The following is a 16,845-nucleotide window of genomic DNA, read 5'->3' as shown; positions in this document are numbered from 1 at the left end:
GGTACACCTAATTGTGTGTGTGTGTGTGTGTGTGTGTGTGTGGTTGTTGAATTAAATGAGTTCTTTATATATTCTGGCTATCAAACCCTTATCAAAAATATGATTTGCAAATATTTCCTCCCATCTTGTAGATTGTCTTTTCACATTTTCCAGAACGTCTTTTGATGTGCAAAAGTTTTTAGAATTTTTATGAAGTCCAATTTGTTTTTACTTTCTTAATTTTAATTTTAATTTATTTTTTTTAATTTTTATTTATTTATGATAGTCACAGAGAGAGAGAGAGAGGCAGAGACACAGGGAGAGGGAGAAGCAGGCTCCATGCACCGGAAGCCCGTCGTGGGATTCTATCCCAGATCTTCAGGATCACGCCCTGGGCCAAAGGCAGGTGCTAAACCGCTGCGCCACCCAGGGATCCCTGTTTTTACTTTTTTTAAAAAAAGATTTTATTCATTTATTCATGAGAGACACAGAGAAAAGCAGAGACATAGGCAGAGGGAAAAACAATCTCCCTGCTGAGAGCCTGATGCAGGACTCCAACCCAGGACCTTGGCCTCAGGACCTGAGCCAAAGGCAGATGCTCAACCACTGGGCCACCCACGTGCCCCTGTCTTTACTTTTATTGCTCATTCTTCCAGTGTCAGATCTAAGAATCCACTGTCCAATTTGAACATTTACCCCTATGTTTTCTTCTAATTATTTTATAATTTTGGTTCTTATACTTAGGTTCCTGGCTAAATTGAAGTTTATTTTTTTGAAGATTTTATTTATTTGATAGAAAGCATGAGCAGGGGAAGGAAGAGGGAGAAGCAGGCTGCCCTCTGAGCAGGGAGCCCAACTTGGGGCTCGATCCTAGGACCCCAGGATCATGATCTGAGCCGAAGGCAGACGCCTAACTTAGTGAGCCACTCAGGTGCCCCTAAATTGAAGTTTAATATACATCTAGTGAAGTGCACTCATAAAATATACTCAGCTCAGTGACTTGTTACAGGTATGGAAACCCATGGTGCTATTACCCTGATCAAGACAGAGGACGTTTCTAGCAGCTCACAAGTTCCTTGTGCCCCATTCTGGTCACTATTCCCCACCCATAGGTACCACTACTGTGACTTCTACCCTTGATGATGACTTTTGCCTGTTCTTGAACTTCATATAAAAGGATGTGTCCTTTGGTGGCTGATTGCACTCATTTTTCTGGGATAAGTGCCCTGGGATGGGATTATTGGGTCACAGGGTACATGCATGTTTGCTTTTGATGTTCTCCAAGGGAATTTCTGCTCCTTTGCAGTCAATCTCTCCTCCCCTCCAGGAAGTCACTTATCTCAGTCCTATTGCCATATGTCAGTTCTATCTCTTTTGGACTTTTACGTCGGTGGAATCCTACCATGCATGCTCTGTTGTGTCTGCCTTCTTTCTCTCACCTTTTGTCTGAGACTCATCCAGGTGTGTGGAGCAGTAGTTCACTCCTTTCGCTTGCTGAATCCAATCCCATTGCATGATGGACCAGTTCTATATCCATTCTCCTGAATTAATGGAATATAAAGTCGAATGGAGCTGGCTGTGGAGGGGGGCAGTAGGGATGATTAAAGACTTGGTCTTGGCCCCAAGGTATGTACAGTGCAGAGAGGTGATCAGACACTGAAGAAAACAGCCCTGGCAGTAGGTGGACAATGCTGGAGGCAGGAGCTGGAGAGCACCAGGGACACTATAGGAGGTCCCTAAGAAGGAAGGGTGCTTTCCCACTAGGGAGGGCAGGCTTCCTGGCAGAGGAATCCTTGAGATTGTGGGAGCTATTCCTGGGGTTGAAGTCAGTGGGCACAAAGGCCTGGGGGTGGAGAGACAGGAGGCCTGGGGACTCTGAAGTCCAGAACATGTGCTGGAATGTTTGTTGGGACTGTGAACTGGAAGGGTGGGCAGAGTAAAGCCTAAGCCAGGGTCTTGGATGCCTCGCCAAGGAACTTGACTTGGGCTGGGTAACAAGGGGACTCCTGAGTGGTGTTTGAACAGGGAAGTGACCTGTGCCCTGTTTGCTGAGGCTGAACTCTAGAGAAGAGGGGGCTGAGTCTCTCATGGGAAGGTCTTCTGGGCCTGGCCATCCAGGCTTTCAAGGTCAGAGGGAGTCATATGGTAGGCCCCGGGAGAGGAAGAAGATGAGGTAAGAGGGAGGCTGGGCTGCTGTTTCCAGAGTCTGGGTATCACTCTACTCAGTCCCCAGATGCCAATTGAGCATACACTTGTGCCTGTCCCTCTGCAGTCCTTTGAGGCTCATGCCACCCTGCTGTGATGGCAGTCCTGTCCCCATGAGGCAGATGAGGACCCCAAGAAAGAAAGAGGCTGGACTGAGCAGGAGTTAGGGACAGGGCTACCATGTCCCCATTCTTGTCCTGGGGTTCCCTCCCCCACCAGCCACCTCTCCAGCCCAGGGCATCCTGGAGAGCATCAAAGACATGGTCCCAGGGGCACCTGGGGGGCTCACTGCGTTAAGCGTCTGCCTTTGGCTCAGGTCACGATCCTGGGGTCCTAGGATTGAGGCCCCACATTGGGATCCCTGCTTAGTGAGGAGCCTGCTTTTCCCCCTCTCTCTGCTCCTCCACCTACTGTGCTCTTTCTCTCTCATAAATAAATAAAATCTTTTTAAAAAATATTTTATTTATTTATTCATGAGAGACACACACAGAGAGAGAGAGAGGCAGAGACAGGCAGAGGAAGAAGCAGACTCCATGCAGAGAGCCCAATGTGGGACTCGATCCTGGGACTCCAGGATCATGCCATGGGCCGAAGGCAGGCACTTAACCGCTGAGCCACCCAGGGATCCCCAAATAAATAAAGTCTTAAAAAAAAAAAAAAAAAAAAGGACACAGTCCCAGTCGACTGCATCTCTGATCTGTTCTGCAACCTCAGGCCAATTTCTTTTCCTCTGGAAGCCTGTTTTTTTCCTTCCTTCCTTCCTTCCTTCCTTCCTTCCTTCCTTCCTTCCTTCCTTCCTTCCTTCCTCCCTCCCTCCCTCCCTCCCTCCCTTCCTTTCTTCCTTCCTTCCTAAGATTTTATTTATTCATGAGAGACACACAGAAAGAGGCAGAGACATAGAAGGAGAAGCAGGCTTCTCACAGGGAGCCCGATGTGGGACTCGATCCCTGGACCCAGGATCATGCCCTGAGCCAAACGCAGATGCTCAAGGGCTGAGCCACCCAGGCGTCCCCTGCATTCTCTTCTTGCAGATGACTACTTTACATGCTGTGAGCCCTAAAACCAGAAGTTTCCATGGAGATCTGCCCTGTGGGAGGGGTAAGGTAGACCATCAGGTCCCTCACCCCTGCTACAACCAAGATGGCTTGGGGAAGCAGGGGAGGATGACCACAAGAATTCTGGAGTCTGGTGGCCTGGATTCAAGTCCCAGGTCTGGCCTTTTTTTTTTTTTTTTTTTTAAGATTTACTTACTTATTCACGAGAGACACACAGAGAGAGGCAGAGACAGGCAGGGGGAGAAGTAGGCTCCCTTCAGGGAGCCTGATGTGGGACTTGATCCTGGCTCCTGGGATCACACCCTGAGCCGAAGGCGGATGCTCAACCGCTGAGCCACCCAGACATCCCTCTGGCCATTCCTTTAACTTCTCTATGCCTCTATCTCCTCATTGTGAAAATGATATAATGATTTCAACTTGCTTTTCAGGGTTGTTGGGGAGAGTAAATGAGATAAGGTGTGGATGGCACTTAGCACAGGACTGGTTTCTTGTAGAAGAGCTCAGTAAGTGTGAGCATTTTCTTGCTGTAGTGTTTTGTGCCATGTGGACCATTCCCTCTGCAGGGCATCAAAGGTTCTTCTGTCAGTGCCCAGTATGGCTCTGCCCACGCAACATAGCCCTTTAGGTTTCTCGGTGCAACTCCTGCTCCCTGCAGACCCAAGCCCAGAGCAGTTAGGGCCTGTTACTCAGTTCTTGGGCTCTCCTCACCCTCCTGGACCTGAGGCTTACCCCCACCCCTGGGCTCCAGGGTGCTCCTGCTCTAGGCCAGGAGGGGGATGAAACGCTCATCCTAGGATAAAAGGCTGGCAGGCCTAGGCTGGGCCAATAAACCACTCCACCCTCACTGGGAGGATCTCTGGGCACCCATGTAAACTGAGTCATGGGGGGTAAGGGAATGAGTCATGCAGCCTATGAGTGGGAGCCAGATGGGGCAGAACTTGCCTGTGGAGGGCCTCTGGCCATGCCCCATAAAGCTACAACTCTCAGGGCCCCTCCAACACCCGGCAGGACCCCAGCCTGCCTGGCCAAGGGGCAGGGGTCTGGAGGCTGGAGTCTCAGTGTGCCCGCCAGTGTGTTCCTGTGTGAGTGTATGTGTGGCATCGGGGAGCGAGACTGGCAGACCGGAAAGGGAGGCTCTGACTCCAGAGGAAAGGATGGGGGTTTGGAAAGGAGTCAAAGTCCTAGGGAGGAAGATTTTGGCGGGAATGCTTCTCTGCCCTCTCCTAACCTCTGAGGAGGTCTTTTTTTTCTTTTTTCCCCTGCTGGACAAGTTTTCTCTTTTTAGCCTGGGAGGAGCCAGGGCCCAGCAGGTGACATTTCTGTCCTCTAGAGTTCCCAGGAGCCAAAGCTGCTCAGTGACCAGGGACACGGCTCCCTGTGTGAGCACTTTGGGAGGCTGTGGAAGCTGCCAGAGCGTTTCTACCCTTGACTGTGGCCAAGTTACTTTATCTCTTCTGACTCGCTGTTTTTTCCTCAGTAACATGAGGGCTGTGAGGACCAAAATGAGTTACTGCTCGCAAACTGCATGAGGGAGTGCCAGGTACCGACTAGGTCTGTGTGCCCATTTGTTCTTACTGTCTGACCCTCAGTGTTGTCAACTAAAAAAATGGGTGATGGGAGAGGGCCCGAGGCACCCGTTGTCTGGCCACTGCTTTGGTTCCAGTCTTGAGGTCACTGCTCCGGAAACTGCCTGCATGCCTTGCCCCACAGCCTGACTCTGTCCCTCTGTCCGGCCTGGGGGTTTTCACACCCTTCTGGGAAGCCAATAATCAAGGAAAAATGGGTTCGCTGGGTTTCTGGGCTATGTGCCTTCAAGGCACCCCGTCGGTGTCTGGGGGCTGCCCGCCAGAGAAGTGGGGAGTTTCCCTGCCTGGATGAATCAGCCTGTGAGCCAAGCCTCAGCCCTGCCAGGGCCCCTCCCAGCGGGCGGGAGCGGGGTGCAGTTGTCCTGCTGGGAAAATCCCCCAAACCTTGTCAAAGCCCCAGCTGAAACTTTCTCCCAACTCAGCTGTTTCTTGGCTTCCCTGTTTCCGCCCCTGGCGCCAGGTGAAATCAGGGGTCAGGTAGATATTCCCCCCATTCCCCAGCCAGTTTCTCCAGGGCCCCTCCCTGGGGTTTGGAGCACAAAGGACATGTGAGTGGGAGAAGGTAGAGAGAGTGTGTGGGGTCTCCTTGCCCTGGCCTCACTCAGCCTTCCTGTGGTTTTATAAGAGGGCTAAGCATAGGGGCATGTTCAAATGTACTCAGCCTCGCCCGCCGGGGGCTGGGCTGTTTCCTTACTTCAAAAGGGGCAGAATTCAGAATTTGAGGCAGGCAGGCCTGAGAGGGTGGGTCTTGGGGAGCCCCTGGCCTGGTAGGGAAGCTGTTGGTCTGTCCTTATCATAGGCCTGGTAGATCCTTCCGGCCCAGGTACCCTCTGGGCCTCAGTTTCTCCACCAGTAAAACAAGAAGCTTAGTCTTGGCCCAGTCTGTTCTCCCCAGGCATCCTGAGGACCCAACTTGTGAGCTTTACAAATCGGATCCTAAGTCCTTGTTGGGGCTTACTTATCTTTGCAGCCTCACCCCAACAGCGCTTTTCTATAGTGGGAGCTCAGCAATGCCATTAGGTGCTCTGGAGTTGGATGACCTGGTTTCAAATCTTGGCTCTGCCACTTAGGGCTTTGTAACCTGGAACCAATTATTGCACCTCTTTGGGCTTCAGTTTCCTCTTCTGCAAAGCAGTGATAATAACAAGGCGAGGGGAGACGTCGATGAGACGATGGAGGGAAACACTTTGTATGGTGCCTGGCTCTTTTTATGAATGGAATGAGGAAACAGGCCCGGAGACAGAGAATGACTTTTGTTCAATCACTCATTTATTCAATAATGCTTATGTGGCACTTGGGCTAGGCCGGGTCCAATGCTGGACTCTGAAGACACCTTGCGGTTTAAAAGTACAGCCACCATCCTTGACACACAGATGAGAGCCACAGGGCAGTGGGTGTTATGAGAGCCTGGAATGCGATGAATGGGGAAGGAGAAATCTCTGGGAGGATGAGGGGGTAGGTCTGAGGTGTGTTCAGCCAGGAAAGCATGTGACGGTCAGGTACACCAAGTGGAGGTGACAGCATGAGCAGGGCACAAAAGTGAGAAAGGCCAGTATGCATGCAAGAAAATAACATGCAAGGACGCCTGGGTGGCTCAGCAGTTGAATGTCTGCCTTGGGCTCAGGGCATGATCCCGGCGTCCTGGGATCTAGTCCCATGTTGGGCTCCTGCTTCTCTCAGGGAGCCTGCTTCAGAGAGCCTGCTTCTCTCTCTGGTTTTCTCCTTGTGTCTCTCATGAATGAATGAATAAAATCTTAAAAAAAAAAAAAAAAAAAGGAAAGAGAAAGAAAGAAAGAAAAGAAAAGAAAAGAAAAGAAAAGAAAAGAAAAGAAAAGAAAAGAAAAGAAAAGAAAAGAAAAGAAAGAACAGTCAGCTAATACTTCTGCGACAAAGAGGGTGAAGCAGAGAGTGAAGGAGAGGAGTCCAGAGGAACAGGCAGGGGCTGGATTCAGATTGGAATTTGGGTTCGGATTTTAGTTTAATGAACTTATGGAGAGGTTGCTCTGACCAAGCCCCGTGCTGGGCTCTCAGGACAGGGCTTTAAGTGTCGTTCTTGCTTTCACTGAGCCCCATAGTCTGGGCACGTGGCTTAGGGACCAGTGGGAGATATACATCAATCAAGTGATTACATAAGTAACCTCCTGATCCTTGCTGAACGACAGGTGTTCAAGCAGAAGGAACAGCCTGAGGCCCAGAGCTGCATGCCAAGGGGTGAAGGAAGTGCCAGTTGGTTCCAGTGGGGTGAGCATAGGCGGGAAGTGAGGCTTGGCAGGGGTCTAGGGTCATGGCCACTTCAGGAGAGTGGACTCTATGTTGTTTCCATGGGGAACCATGGAAGGGCTTTGAATAGGAGAGGGGGACGGGTGGCTGTGCAGGAGAGCTGGCTGTCAGGGGATGGGGGGGTTGCAGGGAGGGAATGGGGCAGGGGTGGCAAGCTGCAGTGGTGTGGGAGGGAGAGAGTGAGGATTGGGCTAAGGCAGGGCTGTGAGGATGGAGGATAGAGGAAGAGTGTATGAAATGCTTAGTTAGGAAAGGAGAATCAGGTGCTATTGGTACCACCTGGGCATCTTCATGGGCAACCTCAGGATCCGGCAGGATCCCCCGCCCCGAGCCCTGCATCAATTTGGTCAAGTGCAAGGCATCACTTGTCTGAGGGAGGCCGGGCAATGGGCTCCAAGCCAGAGACCACCCAGCTCTGGGGCTTCCCAGGGCTGGGCTGAGGGAACTCAGCCCTGGAGAAACAGGGTGAAGAGGAAGCTGGGGAGGGGGCTGACCAGCATCTCATGACTCACCCACTTCCATCCAGTCAGCCCAGTGGCATCTCCGCTCCCCTGCTCCAAATTCCAATTTGGTGAGGCTGCTGGAGGTTGAGTCAGCTCCGGCACGGCACGAGAGCAGCGTCCCAAGGGGCTCCTTGCCAGAAACCCTGGCCTCCAACCAAGGCCAGGGCCAGGGCCAGACATGGGGTTGAGGGATGTGGAGCCAGGCTCCCAGGCTCCAGCAGCTTCAGGTGGACGGTGCTGTCCAAGTTCAGTGAGTGAACGTGCCCTATCGGTTGTGAAGAACTCATTGTGGGTGAGGCCTGGATATCAGCCTGGGCAGGAGGCAGGGCCTGGGGTGTAAGTCCTACTCTGCCCAACTCACCGCATAACCCCAAGAGATATCCTTTTCCCTGTTGGCCTCAATTTCCTTGACCACACAATGGGACCAATATCTTCTTCTGAATAGGTCATGAGACTTAAATAATACATATGGAAGTGCCTTGCAAACTGTCCAGTGGCCCGTGACAGTCAGGGTGGGAGAAGTGAGTTCTTAGATGTGAGTTCCTTATGGCTGTACACATCATTCACCACATAAAGATGTCCAACCTAGGCTGTTGAAACCTAGCCCATCCTCTACTCACCAGACCATATGCCCTAACCTAGAAATGCCAGGACCAAGCAAATACACCCTATGCGCGGTAGCCTCAGACTTTGCTGGTTCAAGCTCCTAGATTTATGAGAAATCACTGAGAAACCGATTCTGATTCTTGGGATGGAGGAGAAGCAGGACTAGCTTTGCAGAGGCTCTCAGAGAGGCTCCCAGCCTTGGCAGTGAGGTGAATCTTATTATAGGAGGCAGTTAGGCGTACCCATGTAGGGCAGAGAAGCAGGCTTTCCTGGCCCAGCTTCTTTCCAGAGACCAAAGCAGGTAACCACCAACACAGTATTTTAAAAAACACTCAAGACACAGACCCAAACTGGGTTTTATTGAAATGCCAGGAGCAGGCACATGTCAAGGTAGTGAAGGAAGGAAGGTGGTGCAGGGAAGGAAGGAAGGTGGTGCAGGCTGTATGAGGTGGCAGGGAGGGGCAGGACCCATGTCCATGGCCCTGGCATCCCCTCTCTCTGCCAAGGGCTGAGTGGGTACAATCACCCTTCCCCCACCCTACCCCCAAAATAGCATGCTTAGGCCTGCAGGGCCTTTGCCCCCTGGACTAGGAAGGCTCCAAGAGGGACTGGAAGCACTAGTTTTCTCTCTTGTGAGGGAGGAGAAGGAAAGGATGCAGGAGAGGGAGGTACACCTGGGGAGGAGGGTGGCTAAGGAAGGCTCTCCTCCTGGGAATCTGTACCCAGCCCATGGTCCTGGATGACAGAAGGGAGCAGCAGTGAAAAGAGAGGCTGAGGGTCCGGCCCTCAGGGAGCCAGAGCCTCCAGCTGGTGGGAACTTGAGTCAGCCCTGAACAGAGGGCAAAGGTTCAAAGGGACCAAAGATGCAGGCAGTTTCCGATTGACCTGGTCCTCAGAGCTAGGGGGCTCAAACTCCTTGGGACAAAGAGGAGGAAGACAGGAGGATCCAACCGTAGCAGGGAGCTGAGTGGGAGGGGGGCAGAACGTGGTCTCCCCCAACTTGGCCACACTAGGTCAGTTCCACATTGTTGGCGCGATCCAGCACACGGGAGCCACGGGTACTGCCCCCCAGCTGAAAACGACTCTCATAGAGAGTGGGGCAGAGGTGCCAGCGGTTGGCCCGGTAGATGCCCAAGTAGGTGTAGACGTCAGGTTTGTAGGTGAGCAGGCACTTAATGCCTGCCGCACGGATGGCTGCATCTGCCTCCAGTACACCTAAACGGTCCGTGAAGTCATCGGTGTAAACACAGATGACCTGGCGCCCACCCTCCCTGGCCCGTGGGCTCACCTTGGCCACCTGAAGCTGGCCCTCGACCACAGCCCGAGCAATGCCAGCCCAGGCGTGGTCCAGCTTAAAGCCAGGTGCCAGGTGTATCAGCCACTTGCCAGACAGCACATGATGGGTGATAGCCAGTTGGCGCAGGGTACTCGGTGTGATGGGCCGCCCGCTGGTCTGCAGAGCCTCCCAGGCTGCCTGCAGGCCCTGCACATCGCCCGAGTTGGGGACATAGCCTTGCCCATATGCTGCAATCCAGCCCACGGGCTCAGAGTTGGGTGAGCCAGGGTCCCCATAGCGAGTAACTTGGGATGGTGGGTACTTGGCCAACCAGGCATCCAGCTCGGTGGCAGGTGTGGTGCGAGCATCAAACACCAGCCAGGGGTCCATGTCAGCTGCCATGGCCTCTGCGGCCAGGTGCTCAGCAGTGAAGCCATCCTCGCGGCCGCCTGGAGAGTCTTCCTCCTCCATCTCTTCACCTGGCTCCATCCTGCCATGAAGGAACAGAGTTAGAGCAGGTCCAGGACAGACGTACAACGTGCTGGGCCCTAGCTGGTGCAGCCAATGGGCTTAAACTCCGTGGCCTTAGGCAAGACTTAAGGTCTGGTGCCTCAGCTGCCTCATCTTTACAGTGGACAAAAGCTGTTCCTGTCCCGTAGAGCTATGGAGCATTAAACGCCTAAGGTGGAATAAGCGCTGCATAAAGGTTATTACTAATGCTATTACCACTCTCCCCAATTTACAGACCAGAAAATCGAAGCTCAGGGAGAAGTGACCCACCCAAGGTCACACCTGCAATGAGTGACAGGGGCCGAAATGTGAATTCAGGTGTGGGAGCAACCAGCCCAGCTACACCTCCCGGCCCTGCCCGGAACTGGCAGGCATCCCGATCGCAGGATTCAGCGGAGGGAGGCAGAGAAGCGCACTTTCGCGTAGCATCGAGGCAGGCCCAGCAGGACCAGACCCCCGGGCTGGCGCTGTCGGGCCTACTTGAGCACGAGCACATTGATGCCCGGAAAGAGCCGTGACCAGTCCAAGGCCAACGGGGCGACAGCCGGACTGGAACCCAGGCTTGGTAGAGCCTACGAGAGCGCCAGCCTCGGGCCCGCCGCGCCCGCCGCCATTAGCGCCCACAGCCCGAGCCGCGCCCCCGCCCAGCCCTGCCCCCTCCCGCAGCCCCGCCGTCACCTCCGGCCTTCGCCGCGCTCGGCGCCGGCCCAGCCCCGCGCCCGGCTACGCTCCTGCCGGGGCTCCGCGCCGCCGCCGCCGCCGCCGCCGCCCCCGCCGCGCCCCGCCCCCGCCACGGCTGCCGCCGCCGCCATCTTAGCGCCCGCCGCCTCAACAACAACTTTATAGACAAGCGCAGCACGGGGCGGGGCCGCCGGGCCTGTCGCCCGCGCCGCGGGGCGGGGCCTGCGAGGGGAGGGACTGACCCCGGGGGCGGGGCCGCCAGGGGAACCGGGGCGGGGCGGGGCGGGGCCTCGGGGGCGGGGCTAACGTTCGCTTTCCTAGGCTTGGGGGCCGGCGGGAGCGGCGCTCCGGTCCCGGATCGACGCGCACCGCCCGGGAGGCCGCAAGGGGAGGGCGCTCCGGCCCTGCGAGCGGCGTCCTGACCGGCGGCGCTAGGACCGCGTGGGGAGCGGCGGGGGCGGAGCAGGCGGCACCAGGACCCGGGGGAACCGCGGCAGGCGGGTGGCGAGCAGGCCCGGGGGCCGGGAAGCTGCGGGCGGCGGCGCTGGGCCCGGCGTGGCGAGAGAGGCCCTGAGATGCCGAGCAAGAAGAAAAAGTATAACGCGCGGTTCCCGCCGGTGAGCACGTGGCCAGGCCCCCGAGGAGCGGGCCGGGCTCTTTGGAGGCTCGGGCCCGAGCCGGGCTTGGGGAGGTTGCGTGGGGGGGCGGGCGCACCGTGGTGTTCGGGGTACGAACGCCCCGCCCCCTTCCGTGCCCTCCCGGCGTCCGGGTCCCCAGCCCTCTCTCCCGGGAGAACCTCTCTCGTTAGCCCCCAGCACCCCTTTCGGGGATGGAGGCGACAGGGTCCGAGTTTTCTGCCCCCTCCCCAGGCGCGGATCAAGAAGATCATGCAAACTGACGAAGAGATTGGGAAGGTGGCGGCGGCAGTGCCTGTCATCATCTGTATCCTGTCGGGGCCTGGCCAGGTTGAGGGACCTGGGGTAGGGAGGGAGCCCGGGGTCGCCTTGTTTAGGTTGGGGATCCCCCACCCGTGTTCTCCTTGACGCTCCTCAGCCCGGGCGCTCGAGCTGTTCCTAGAGTCGCTGTTGAAAAAGGCTTGCCAGGTGACCCAGTCCCGAAACGCCAAGACCATGACCACATCCCACCTGTGAGTGGCCTGGGAGCTGGTTGGGCCCAGTGGAACCTTGCCCCAGGAGTTCACACACTTAGGAGAGGTGGGAGGCTGCTGGGAGACCAGCAACGCCTCGAATATGGGTGGGTTTGAACTGGGGGAGGAGGGGTTGGGTGGTGTAGCAAGGCGAGCAGGTTCCGTAGTGGAGATGGGATGGAGGTTCTCCAGGCTCTATCCTCCTGATATCCATCTCCTGATATCTCCTGCTGTCCCTTGCTGAGAACCCAGACATCTGGGCCCCAGCTGAATTCCATCTTCTCCTCACCTCTTCCAGGAAACAGTGCATTGAGCTGGAGCAGCAGTTTGACTTTTTAAAGGATCTGGTGGCCTCTGTGCCTGACATGCAGGGAGACGGGGAAGACAACCACATGGATGGGGACAAGGGTACCCGCAGGTGGGGAGCCAGGGCCAGGTGTCCAGGCAAGGAAGGCCAAGGCCAACTGGGGTTGGGGGTGACTGGGAGGGGGTGGTCAGGGATGGTGAGACCTCTGGGCAGATGGACTGTACCTTCCCAAAGGGGTCGGAAGCCAGGCAGCAGTGGCCGGAAGAATGGTGGGATGGGAAGCAAAAGCAAGGACAAGAAGCTGTCAGGGACGGACTCAGAGCAAGAGGTGAGTGAGGCCCGCAGCCCTCTGGTCTACTGTGTGGTGTGGAGGGGGTGGTCTTGTATCTGGCCTAGCATGCTGGCTGGACACCCGGACCCATCCTCACCTATGGTTTTTTGTAAATTAGGGCTGTAAAGTTAAGGCTAGAGAGTTCAATGTCTTGTCCCTGCCGCTCCCAGGGATCTAGGCTCGCCAGTGATGGGCTCATGCTTTTCTTGTCACTTCTGACCCCTGCCTTGCTCCCAGGATGAGTCTGAGGACACAGACACTGAGGGAGAAGAGGAGGCACCCCAGGCGCCACCCCAGGCTGGCCATCCCCCTGCCCACTTTCAGAGGTAATCAGCTTGGTGGCACCAGATGAGGCTAGCAGACTCCTCAAGGCTGGCCTGCTCTTGTGGCCACTTGGTTTTGTTGTTTGTGGAAGATTTGGTGGATGAGAGGGGAGGAACTGAGGAGGGCTTAAAGGCAGAATGCTGCTGTCAGAAGATCCCCTCCCCTACCCCCACCCAGCCCCATTGGAGGGGGCCTGGGCAGGAGCTGTGTGACCTGCTCTGGGTTCTTCCCTTCTCTGGGCTCGGCTGCCCCTGGGTACAGAAGGCCGGGGGCTCCATGCTCACAAGGGTGGGGTAGGTGGGCACTGGCAAGGGGCCTGATCTTTCTCTTCTGCTTTCTGCCCTGCAGCCCCCCGACACCCTTCATGCCCTTCACTTCGACTCTGCCTCTGCCCCCAGCACCCCCGGGCCCCTCAGCACCTGACGCAGAGGATGAAGAGGACTATGACTCCTAGCGGCCTCTGCCCCCCCCCCAGGCCACACCCCCTTTTAGTTGGTTTTAGTTGCTCTGGGGGGAGGAGAGAAGATAGAGCTGTTCTTAAATTTATTAAAAAATTAATAAAAGGGAACACCAGTGTCTGTCCCAGCCTATGTCCAGGGCTTTGTGGCCACCTCCCCATCCATCTACCTGTTTTCCCCATGCTGAGCTGAGGCCAGAAGTGGTGGTAGGCAGGGCAGCAGCTGAGTGAGGGAGGCTCCAGAGGCCATGGTCCTGCCAGGGTAGGAGCAGGGGTGCTGACAGAAGGCAGAGTGGTGGTGGAGGGCTGGAGCCAGAGGTGCTGGTTGTGCTGGAGGATGACCTGTCCTGTTTTGCTGTGTGACCCTGGCAAGGTTCCTATCTTTGAGTGGCCTCTCCTTATCTCCCCGGTAGAGATCTTTCTGCCTACTCCGGGCTACTGCAAATAGACAGATTGGACAAACAATGGGAAGAGGACTTGCAAGCTATAGAGCTCTGTGCCTGGTGCCATGAAGGGCGTGTGGGAAGGGGCAGTGGGAGCAGAGACAGGTGGGATTGTCAGGGGCCTCAGAGATCAGCTTCTGAGCAGGAGAGTGACCCATTTGGTCAGTCCACTCCCATTTCTGAGTAGACCCTGGAATCGTGGGGTCCCCAAGGCAGGTGTGTGCTTTCAGGGAGCAGGGGCTTGGTGAGGCTGGGCAGAAGATGTGGTGGACAGTGGGTAGACTTGAGGTGTATGTTCTCAGTAGACCTAAGTGTATGGCAAACTGACTGGCTGTGGGGCTGAGAGGGAGGGAACCCTTAGGGACTGCTAGGTTTCTTTCCATAGTGACGTGGGCAGGGGCCCTGTTCCAGCTGGAGGACACAGAGAAAGAGCAGGATTAGGTGTTAGGGTCACAAGTTGGGCTGTGGCGAGTTTGGAGTGCCTGTGAAGCTGCTGTGGAGAGGCATAGGATGGGTACTGGCATGTAGGGGACTGGAGACAAATGTGTGAGCCTTGAGAGTAAGTGACTTCACCCCAGGGGGAGAGGGGAAGGCCTGGGCAGGCCACCCAGGGAGACTGGACAGCAGCCACACCCAGGTGCCCCCTGCCTCCCGCCCCTGGGCACTGGGGGTGCCTCCAAGTGTGTCGGAGGAGGGAGAGGTAGGCAGCTGTCACAACAGCTTGGAGGCTTTAGGAAAAGCTGGGTGATGGTTGATGAGGGAACTGGAGGTGAGAAGCTGAGGTGGGAAAGTGACACTCAGGCCTGAGAAGCAGAGATGAGAGCCGTGGCTCAGAGTGAGGACAGAAAGACAATTTTTGGTTTTGTTTTCTAAGATAACACAAATGCAAGCTGTAGTGAGGGAGGGAGACTGATGCAGTGAGGTGAGCTTGCCTGAGGCTGGTCTTGGCCTGACCAGGGGGAAGTGGAGGATGATGAGTGGGTTTGGCAGGAGTCCTGAGGTATTCAGGGTTTGTGTTGTGTTGTATTGCATTTTTTAAATTTATTTATTTATTTATTTATTTATTTATTTATTTATTTATTTATTTATTTATTTATTTATTTATGAGACAGGCAGTGATAGCAAGAGAGAGCAGGAGTGGGGAGGAGAGGGAGAAGCAGGTTCCCCACTGAGCAGGGAGCCCGACGTGATCCTAGGACCCCAGGATCATAACCTGAGCCAAAGTTAGAGGATGCTCAACCAAGTAAGTCATCCAGGTGCCCTGAGGTATTCGGATTTTATGTAACAGTGTCTGACTTCTTTGGGGCATAGGAGGCCAGGTGGCAGTGTGGAAGGGCCCGGGCACCTGGAGCCTAGGGGCACCTGGGTCCTGTCTGCCTCTCGTCTGGTTGTAGAGCCCTTGCTGTCTTTTTGGGATCATCTCTCTTCTCTTCAACCTGTAGTATGTGCAGCTGATCCCACTCCCTGAAGTTAGGGGGTATGGATGTTGCACCACATCTTATGGCCGCAGTGAATCGGGCAGGCTGGGCCGTGATCCTAGCAGGCCTGAGCCCTTGACGTTAGGCGGGACCATTGGAGAAGGATTTTGACAAGATGGCTAGCTTTCCCATGGCACTGGAGGCAGCAGGGAGCCCTTTCGGGAGTCCTGACGAGAGTGACAGTGGCCACATTGGGGTAGCAAAGCTGGCAGGATGCAAGCTGGGTGCTGCTGGAAGCCATTCCCCACCCCAAGGGGTGGTCCTGACTGAGAACAAAGTCAGTGCAAGAGAGCTGGGAGGTTCAGAGATACGGATTTCTGATGACACCAGGACCTGGTCTTGCCTGAACCCTGTTTACCTTGGACTTCTTAGTCACATGAGCCAATAAACGTTTTCCTCCTTCAAAGCCAACTGGCTTTCTGTTACTTGCAACTGGAAGAGTTCTTGTTGATGGGGATTATGAATGGGAAGCGGTCCCCAGCGGCACAAGAGCAGGAGCAGTTTTCTCTAGCAGTCAGTTGGGCCCAGTCCAGGGGTAGGTGGACACCTGGGACCCCTGGTTAAGGGCGTGCCACATGCCAACTGTGATGAGTGGGGTGGGAGAGGAAGAGACCTTTGGAGCCGGTTGCTGGGCTGTGTCCAGAGATGAGGTTCTGCACTGAGAAGTTTCAGAGTGCCTGGGCTGGGGGGACGACAGGAGGAAGGCAAGGAGGCCAGGGTGCTGGAAGCAGCCTCTAGACAAAAGGCTTGAGGCACAGGTGAGGGGGAGATACCCAGGAGCCAGTGGCCTGGGTCTCTGTGTTCTAGGCCTGTTTCTTCAGTCTGGGCAGTGGGCTGATGAGTGTACCCTCGGGAGCCAGGCCCTGGATTCAAATGCTGCTAGCCTTGAGCAAGTTCTATAGCTTCTTTGGGTCTCAGTTTTCTCATCTAAATGGGGCTGGTGATTACCTATGTTGGTTATATATGCTATACTAAATGTGCTTGGTAGTTACTAGTTGGGGCCAAGGGTTGACTCAACAAACTCAAAATACATAAGCTCAAATGCAGTGGATGCTCATCACTTGCTCACATAAGACTCGTAATGGGATTTGTCTGATCAGTGGCAGAGCTTCTCCAAGGGGGACCTGAGGTCCCAGGGTTCCTATCTCGTGGTCCTACCATTTTCAACCCGTGACTGTCAGGCCAGTGCGGAAGGGACAAGCTCATAGCCCACAGAGGTGTTTGGGGGCCAGGACTGTAAGTGGCCCATCGCCTCTTTACTTCCTACTGGAACTGTCACAAGGTCCCACCCGAGGGCAGCTGGGAAAGGTGGCCTAGCCCACCTGTGGGGACCAACTGGCTGGTTCTGCCCCAGGACCTCCCAGGCCTTTGGGAAGGGCCTGACCCAACCTCCGCCAAGTGTTAGGAGTGCAGCCTCCTGAGTGAGGGCGGGGGGCTTAGGAGACCGTACCCCTGGCTGGGCTTGGTCTCTTGGTGCATCCTGGGAATGGGAAAGGTGGCCGTGCCCGACAGGCAGCACTGGGCACCAGGAGTCAGTCAGCAGCTGGTCAGCAGTCCCATCTGCAGAGCTCTGCCTGGGCCTGGATGATTTTCTCTTTTCGTTCTCAATTTCTGCTGTGGAGCCTTGAGCCTTGGGCCAAGTCCTATCTGAAGGCCTCAGCCCAGCCTTGGCTCCAC

The 16,845-nt window shown here is 55.4% G+C and overlaps 2 protein-coding genes across 4 annotated transcripts; one reads left to right on the top strand and one right to left on the bottom strand.

Moving 5' to 3' along the window:
* Window positions 1-8,533: 8,533 nt before the first annotated feature.
* C18H11orf68 (chromosome 18 C11orf68 homolog) lies at window positions 8,534-10,812 on the bottom strand. The gene is made up of 2 exons (XM_038564498.1): window positions 10,679-10,812; window positions 8,534-9,980 (listed from the first exon to the last, which is right to left on the bottom strand). Exons 1-2 carry the CDS (start codon window positions 10,810-10,812, stop codon window positions 9,224-9,226), a joined length of 891 nt encoding a protein of 296 aa, XP_038420426.1. The 3' UTR covers window positions 8,534-9,223.
* A 324-nt stretch (window positions 10,813-11,136) lies between these two features.
* DRAP1 (DR1 associated protein 1) lies at window positions 11,137-13,377 on the top strand. 3 transcript variants are annotated; one of them, XM_038563875.1, is made up of 7 exons: window positions 11,137-11,298; window positions 11,551-11,623; window positions 11,735-11,828; window positions 12,127-12,246; window positions 12,370-12,463; window positions 12,704-12,792; window positions 13,139-13,375. In XM_038563875.1, the coding sequence occupies exons 1-7, from the start codon at window positions 11,257-11,259 to the stop codon at window positions 13,242-13,244; spliced, it is 618 nt and encodes a 205-aa protein (XP_038419803.1). In that variant the 5' UTR covers window positions 11,137-11,256; the 3' UTR covers window positions 13,245-13,375. The 3 variants fall into 3 exon arrangements, with proteins under 3 accessions (XP_038419803.1, XP_038419804.1, XP_038419805.1); XM_038563876.1 differs by lacking the exon at window positions 12,704-12,792 and having other exon boundaries at window positions 13,139-13,377; XM_038563877.1 differs by lacking the exon at window positions 13,139-13,375 and having other exon boundaries at window positions 12,637-12,723.
* The last annotated feature ends 3,468 nt before the right edge of the window (window positions 13,378-16,845 follow it).

Source organism: Canis lupus, chromosome 18 (genome assembly GCF_011100685.1).
Source record: "Canis lupus familiaris isolate Mischka breed German Shepherd chromosome 18, alternate assembly UU_Cfam_GSD_1.0, whole genome shotgun sequence".
Taxonomy (NCBI): domain Eukaryota; kingdom Metazoa; phylum Chordata; class Mammalia; order Carnivora; family Canidae; genus Canis; species Canis lupus.
Note: the sequence above shows the minus strand (reverse complement) of the source record. Positions and strands in the feature narration are given on the sequence as shown.

Bases quoted from the DNA above. Each gene is read 5' to 3' on its own strand.
- C18H11orf68 (XM_038564498.1), bottom strand. From the start codon at position 10,812: ATGGCGGCGGCGGCAGCCGTGGCGGGGGCGGGGCGCGGCGGGGGCGGC. The intron at 9,981-10,678 runs GTGACGGCGGGG...CCTTCATGGCAG, and splicing joins GAGCGCGGCGAAGGCCGGAG to GATGGAGCCAGGTGAAGAGA.
- DRAP1 (XM_038563875.1), top strand. From the start codon at position 11,257: ATGCCGAGCAAGAAGAAAAAGTATAACGCGCGGTTCCCGCCG. The intron at 11,299-11,550 runs GTGAGCACGTGG...CCCCCTCCCCAG, and splicing joins ATAACGCGCGGTTCCCGCCG to GCGCGGATCAAGAAGATCAT. The intron at 12,464-12,703 runs GTGAGTGAGGCC...CCTTGCTCCCAG, and splicing joins GGACGGACTCAGAGCAAGAG to GATGAGTCTGAGGACACAGA.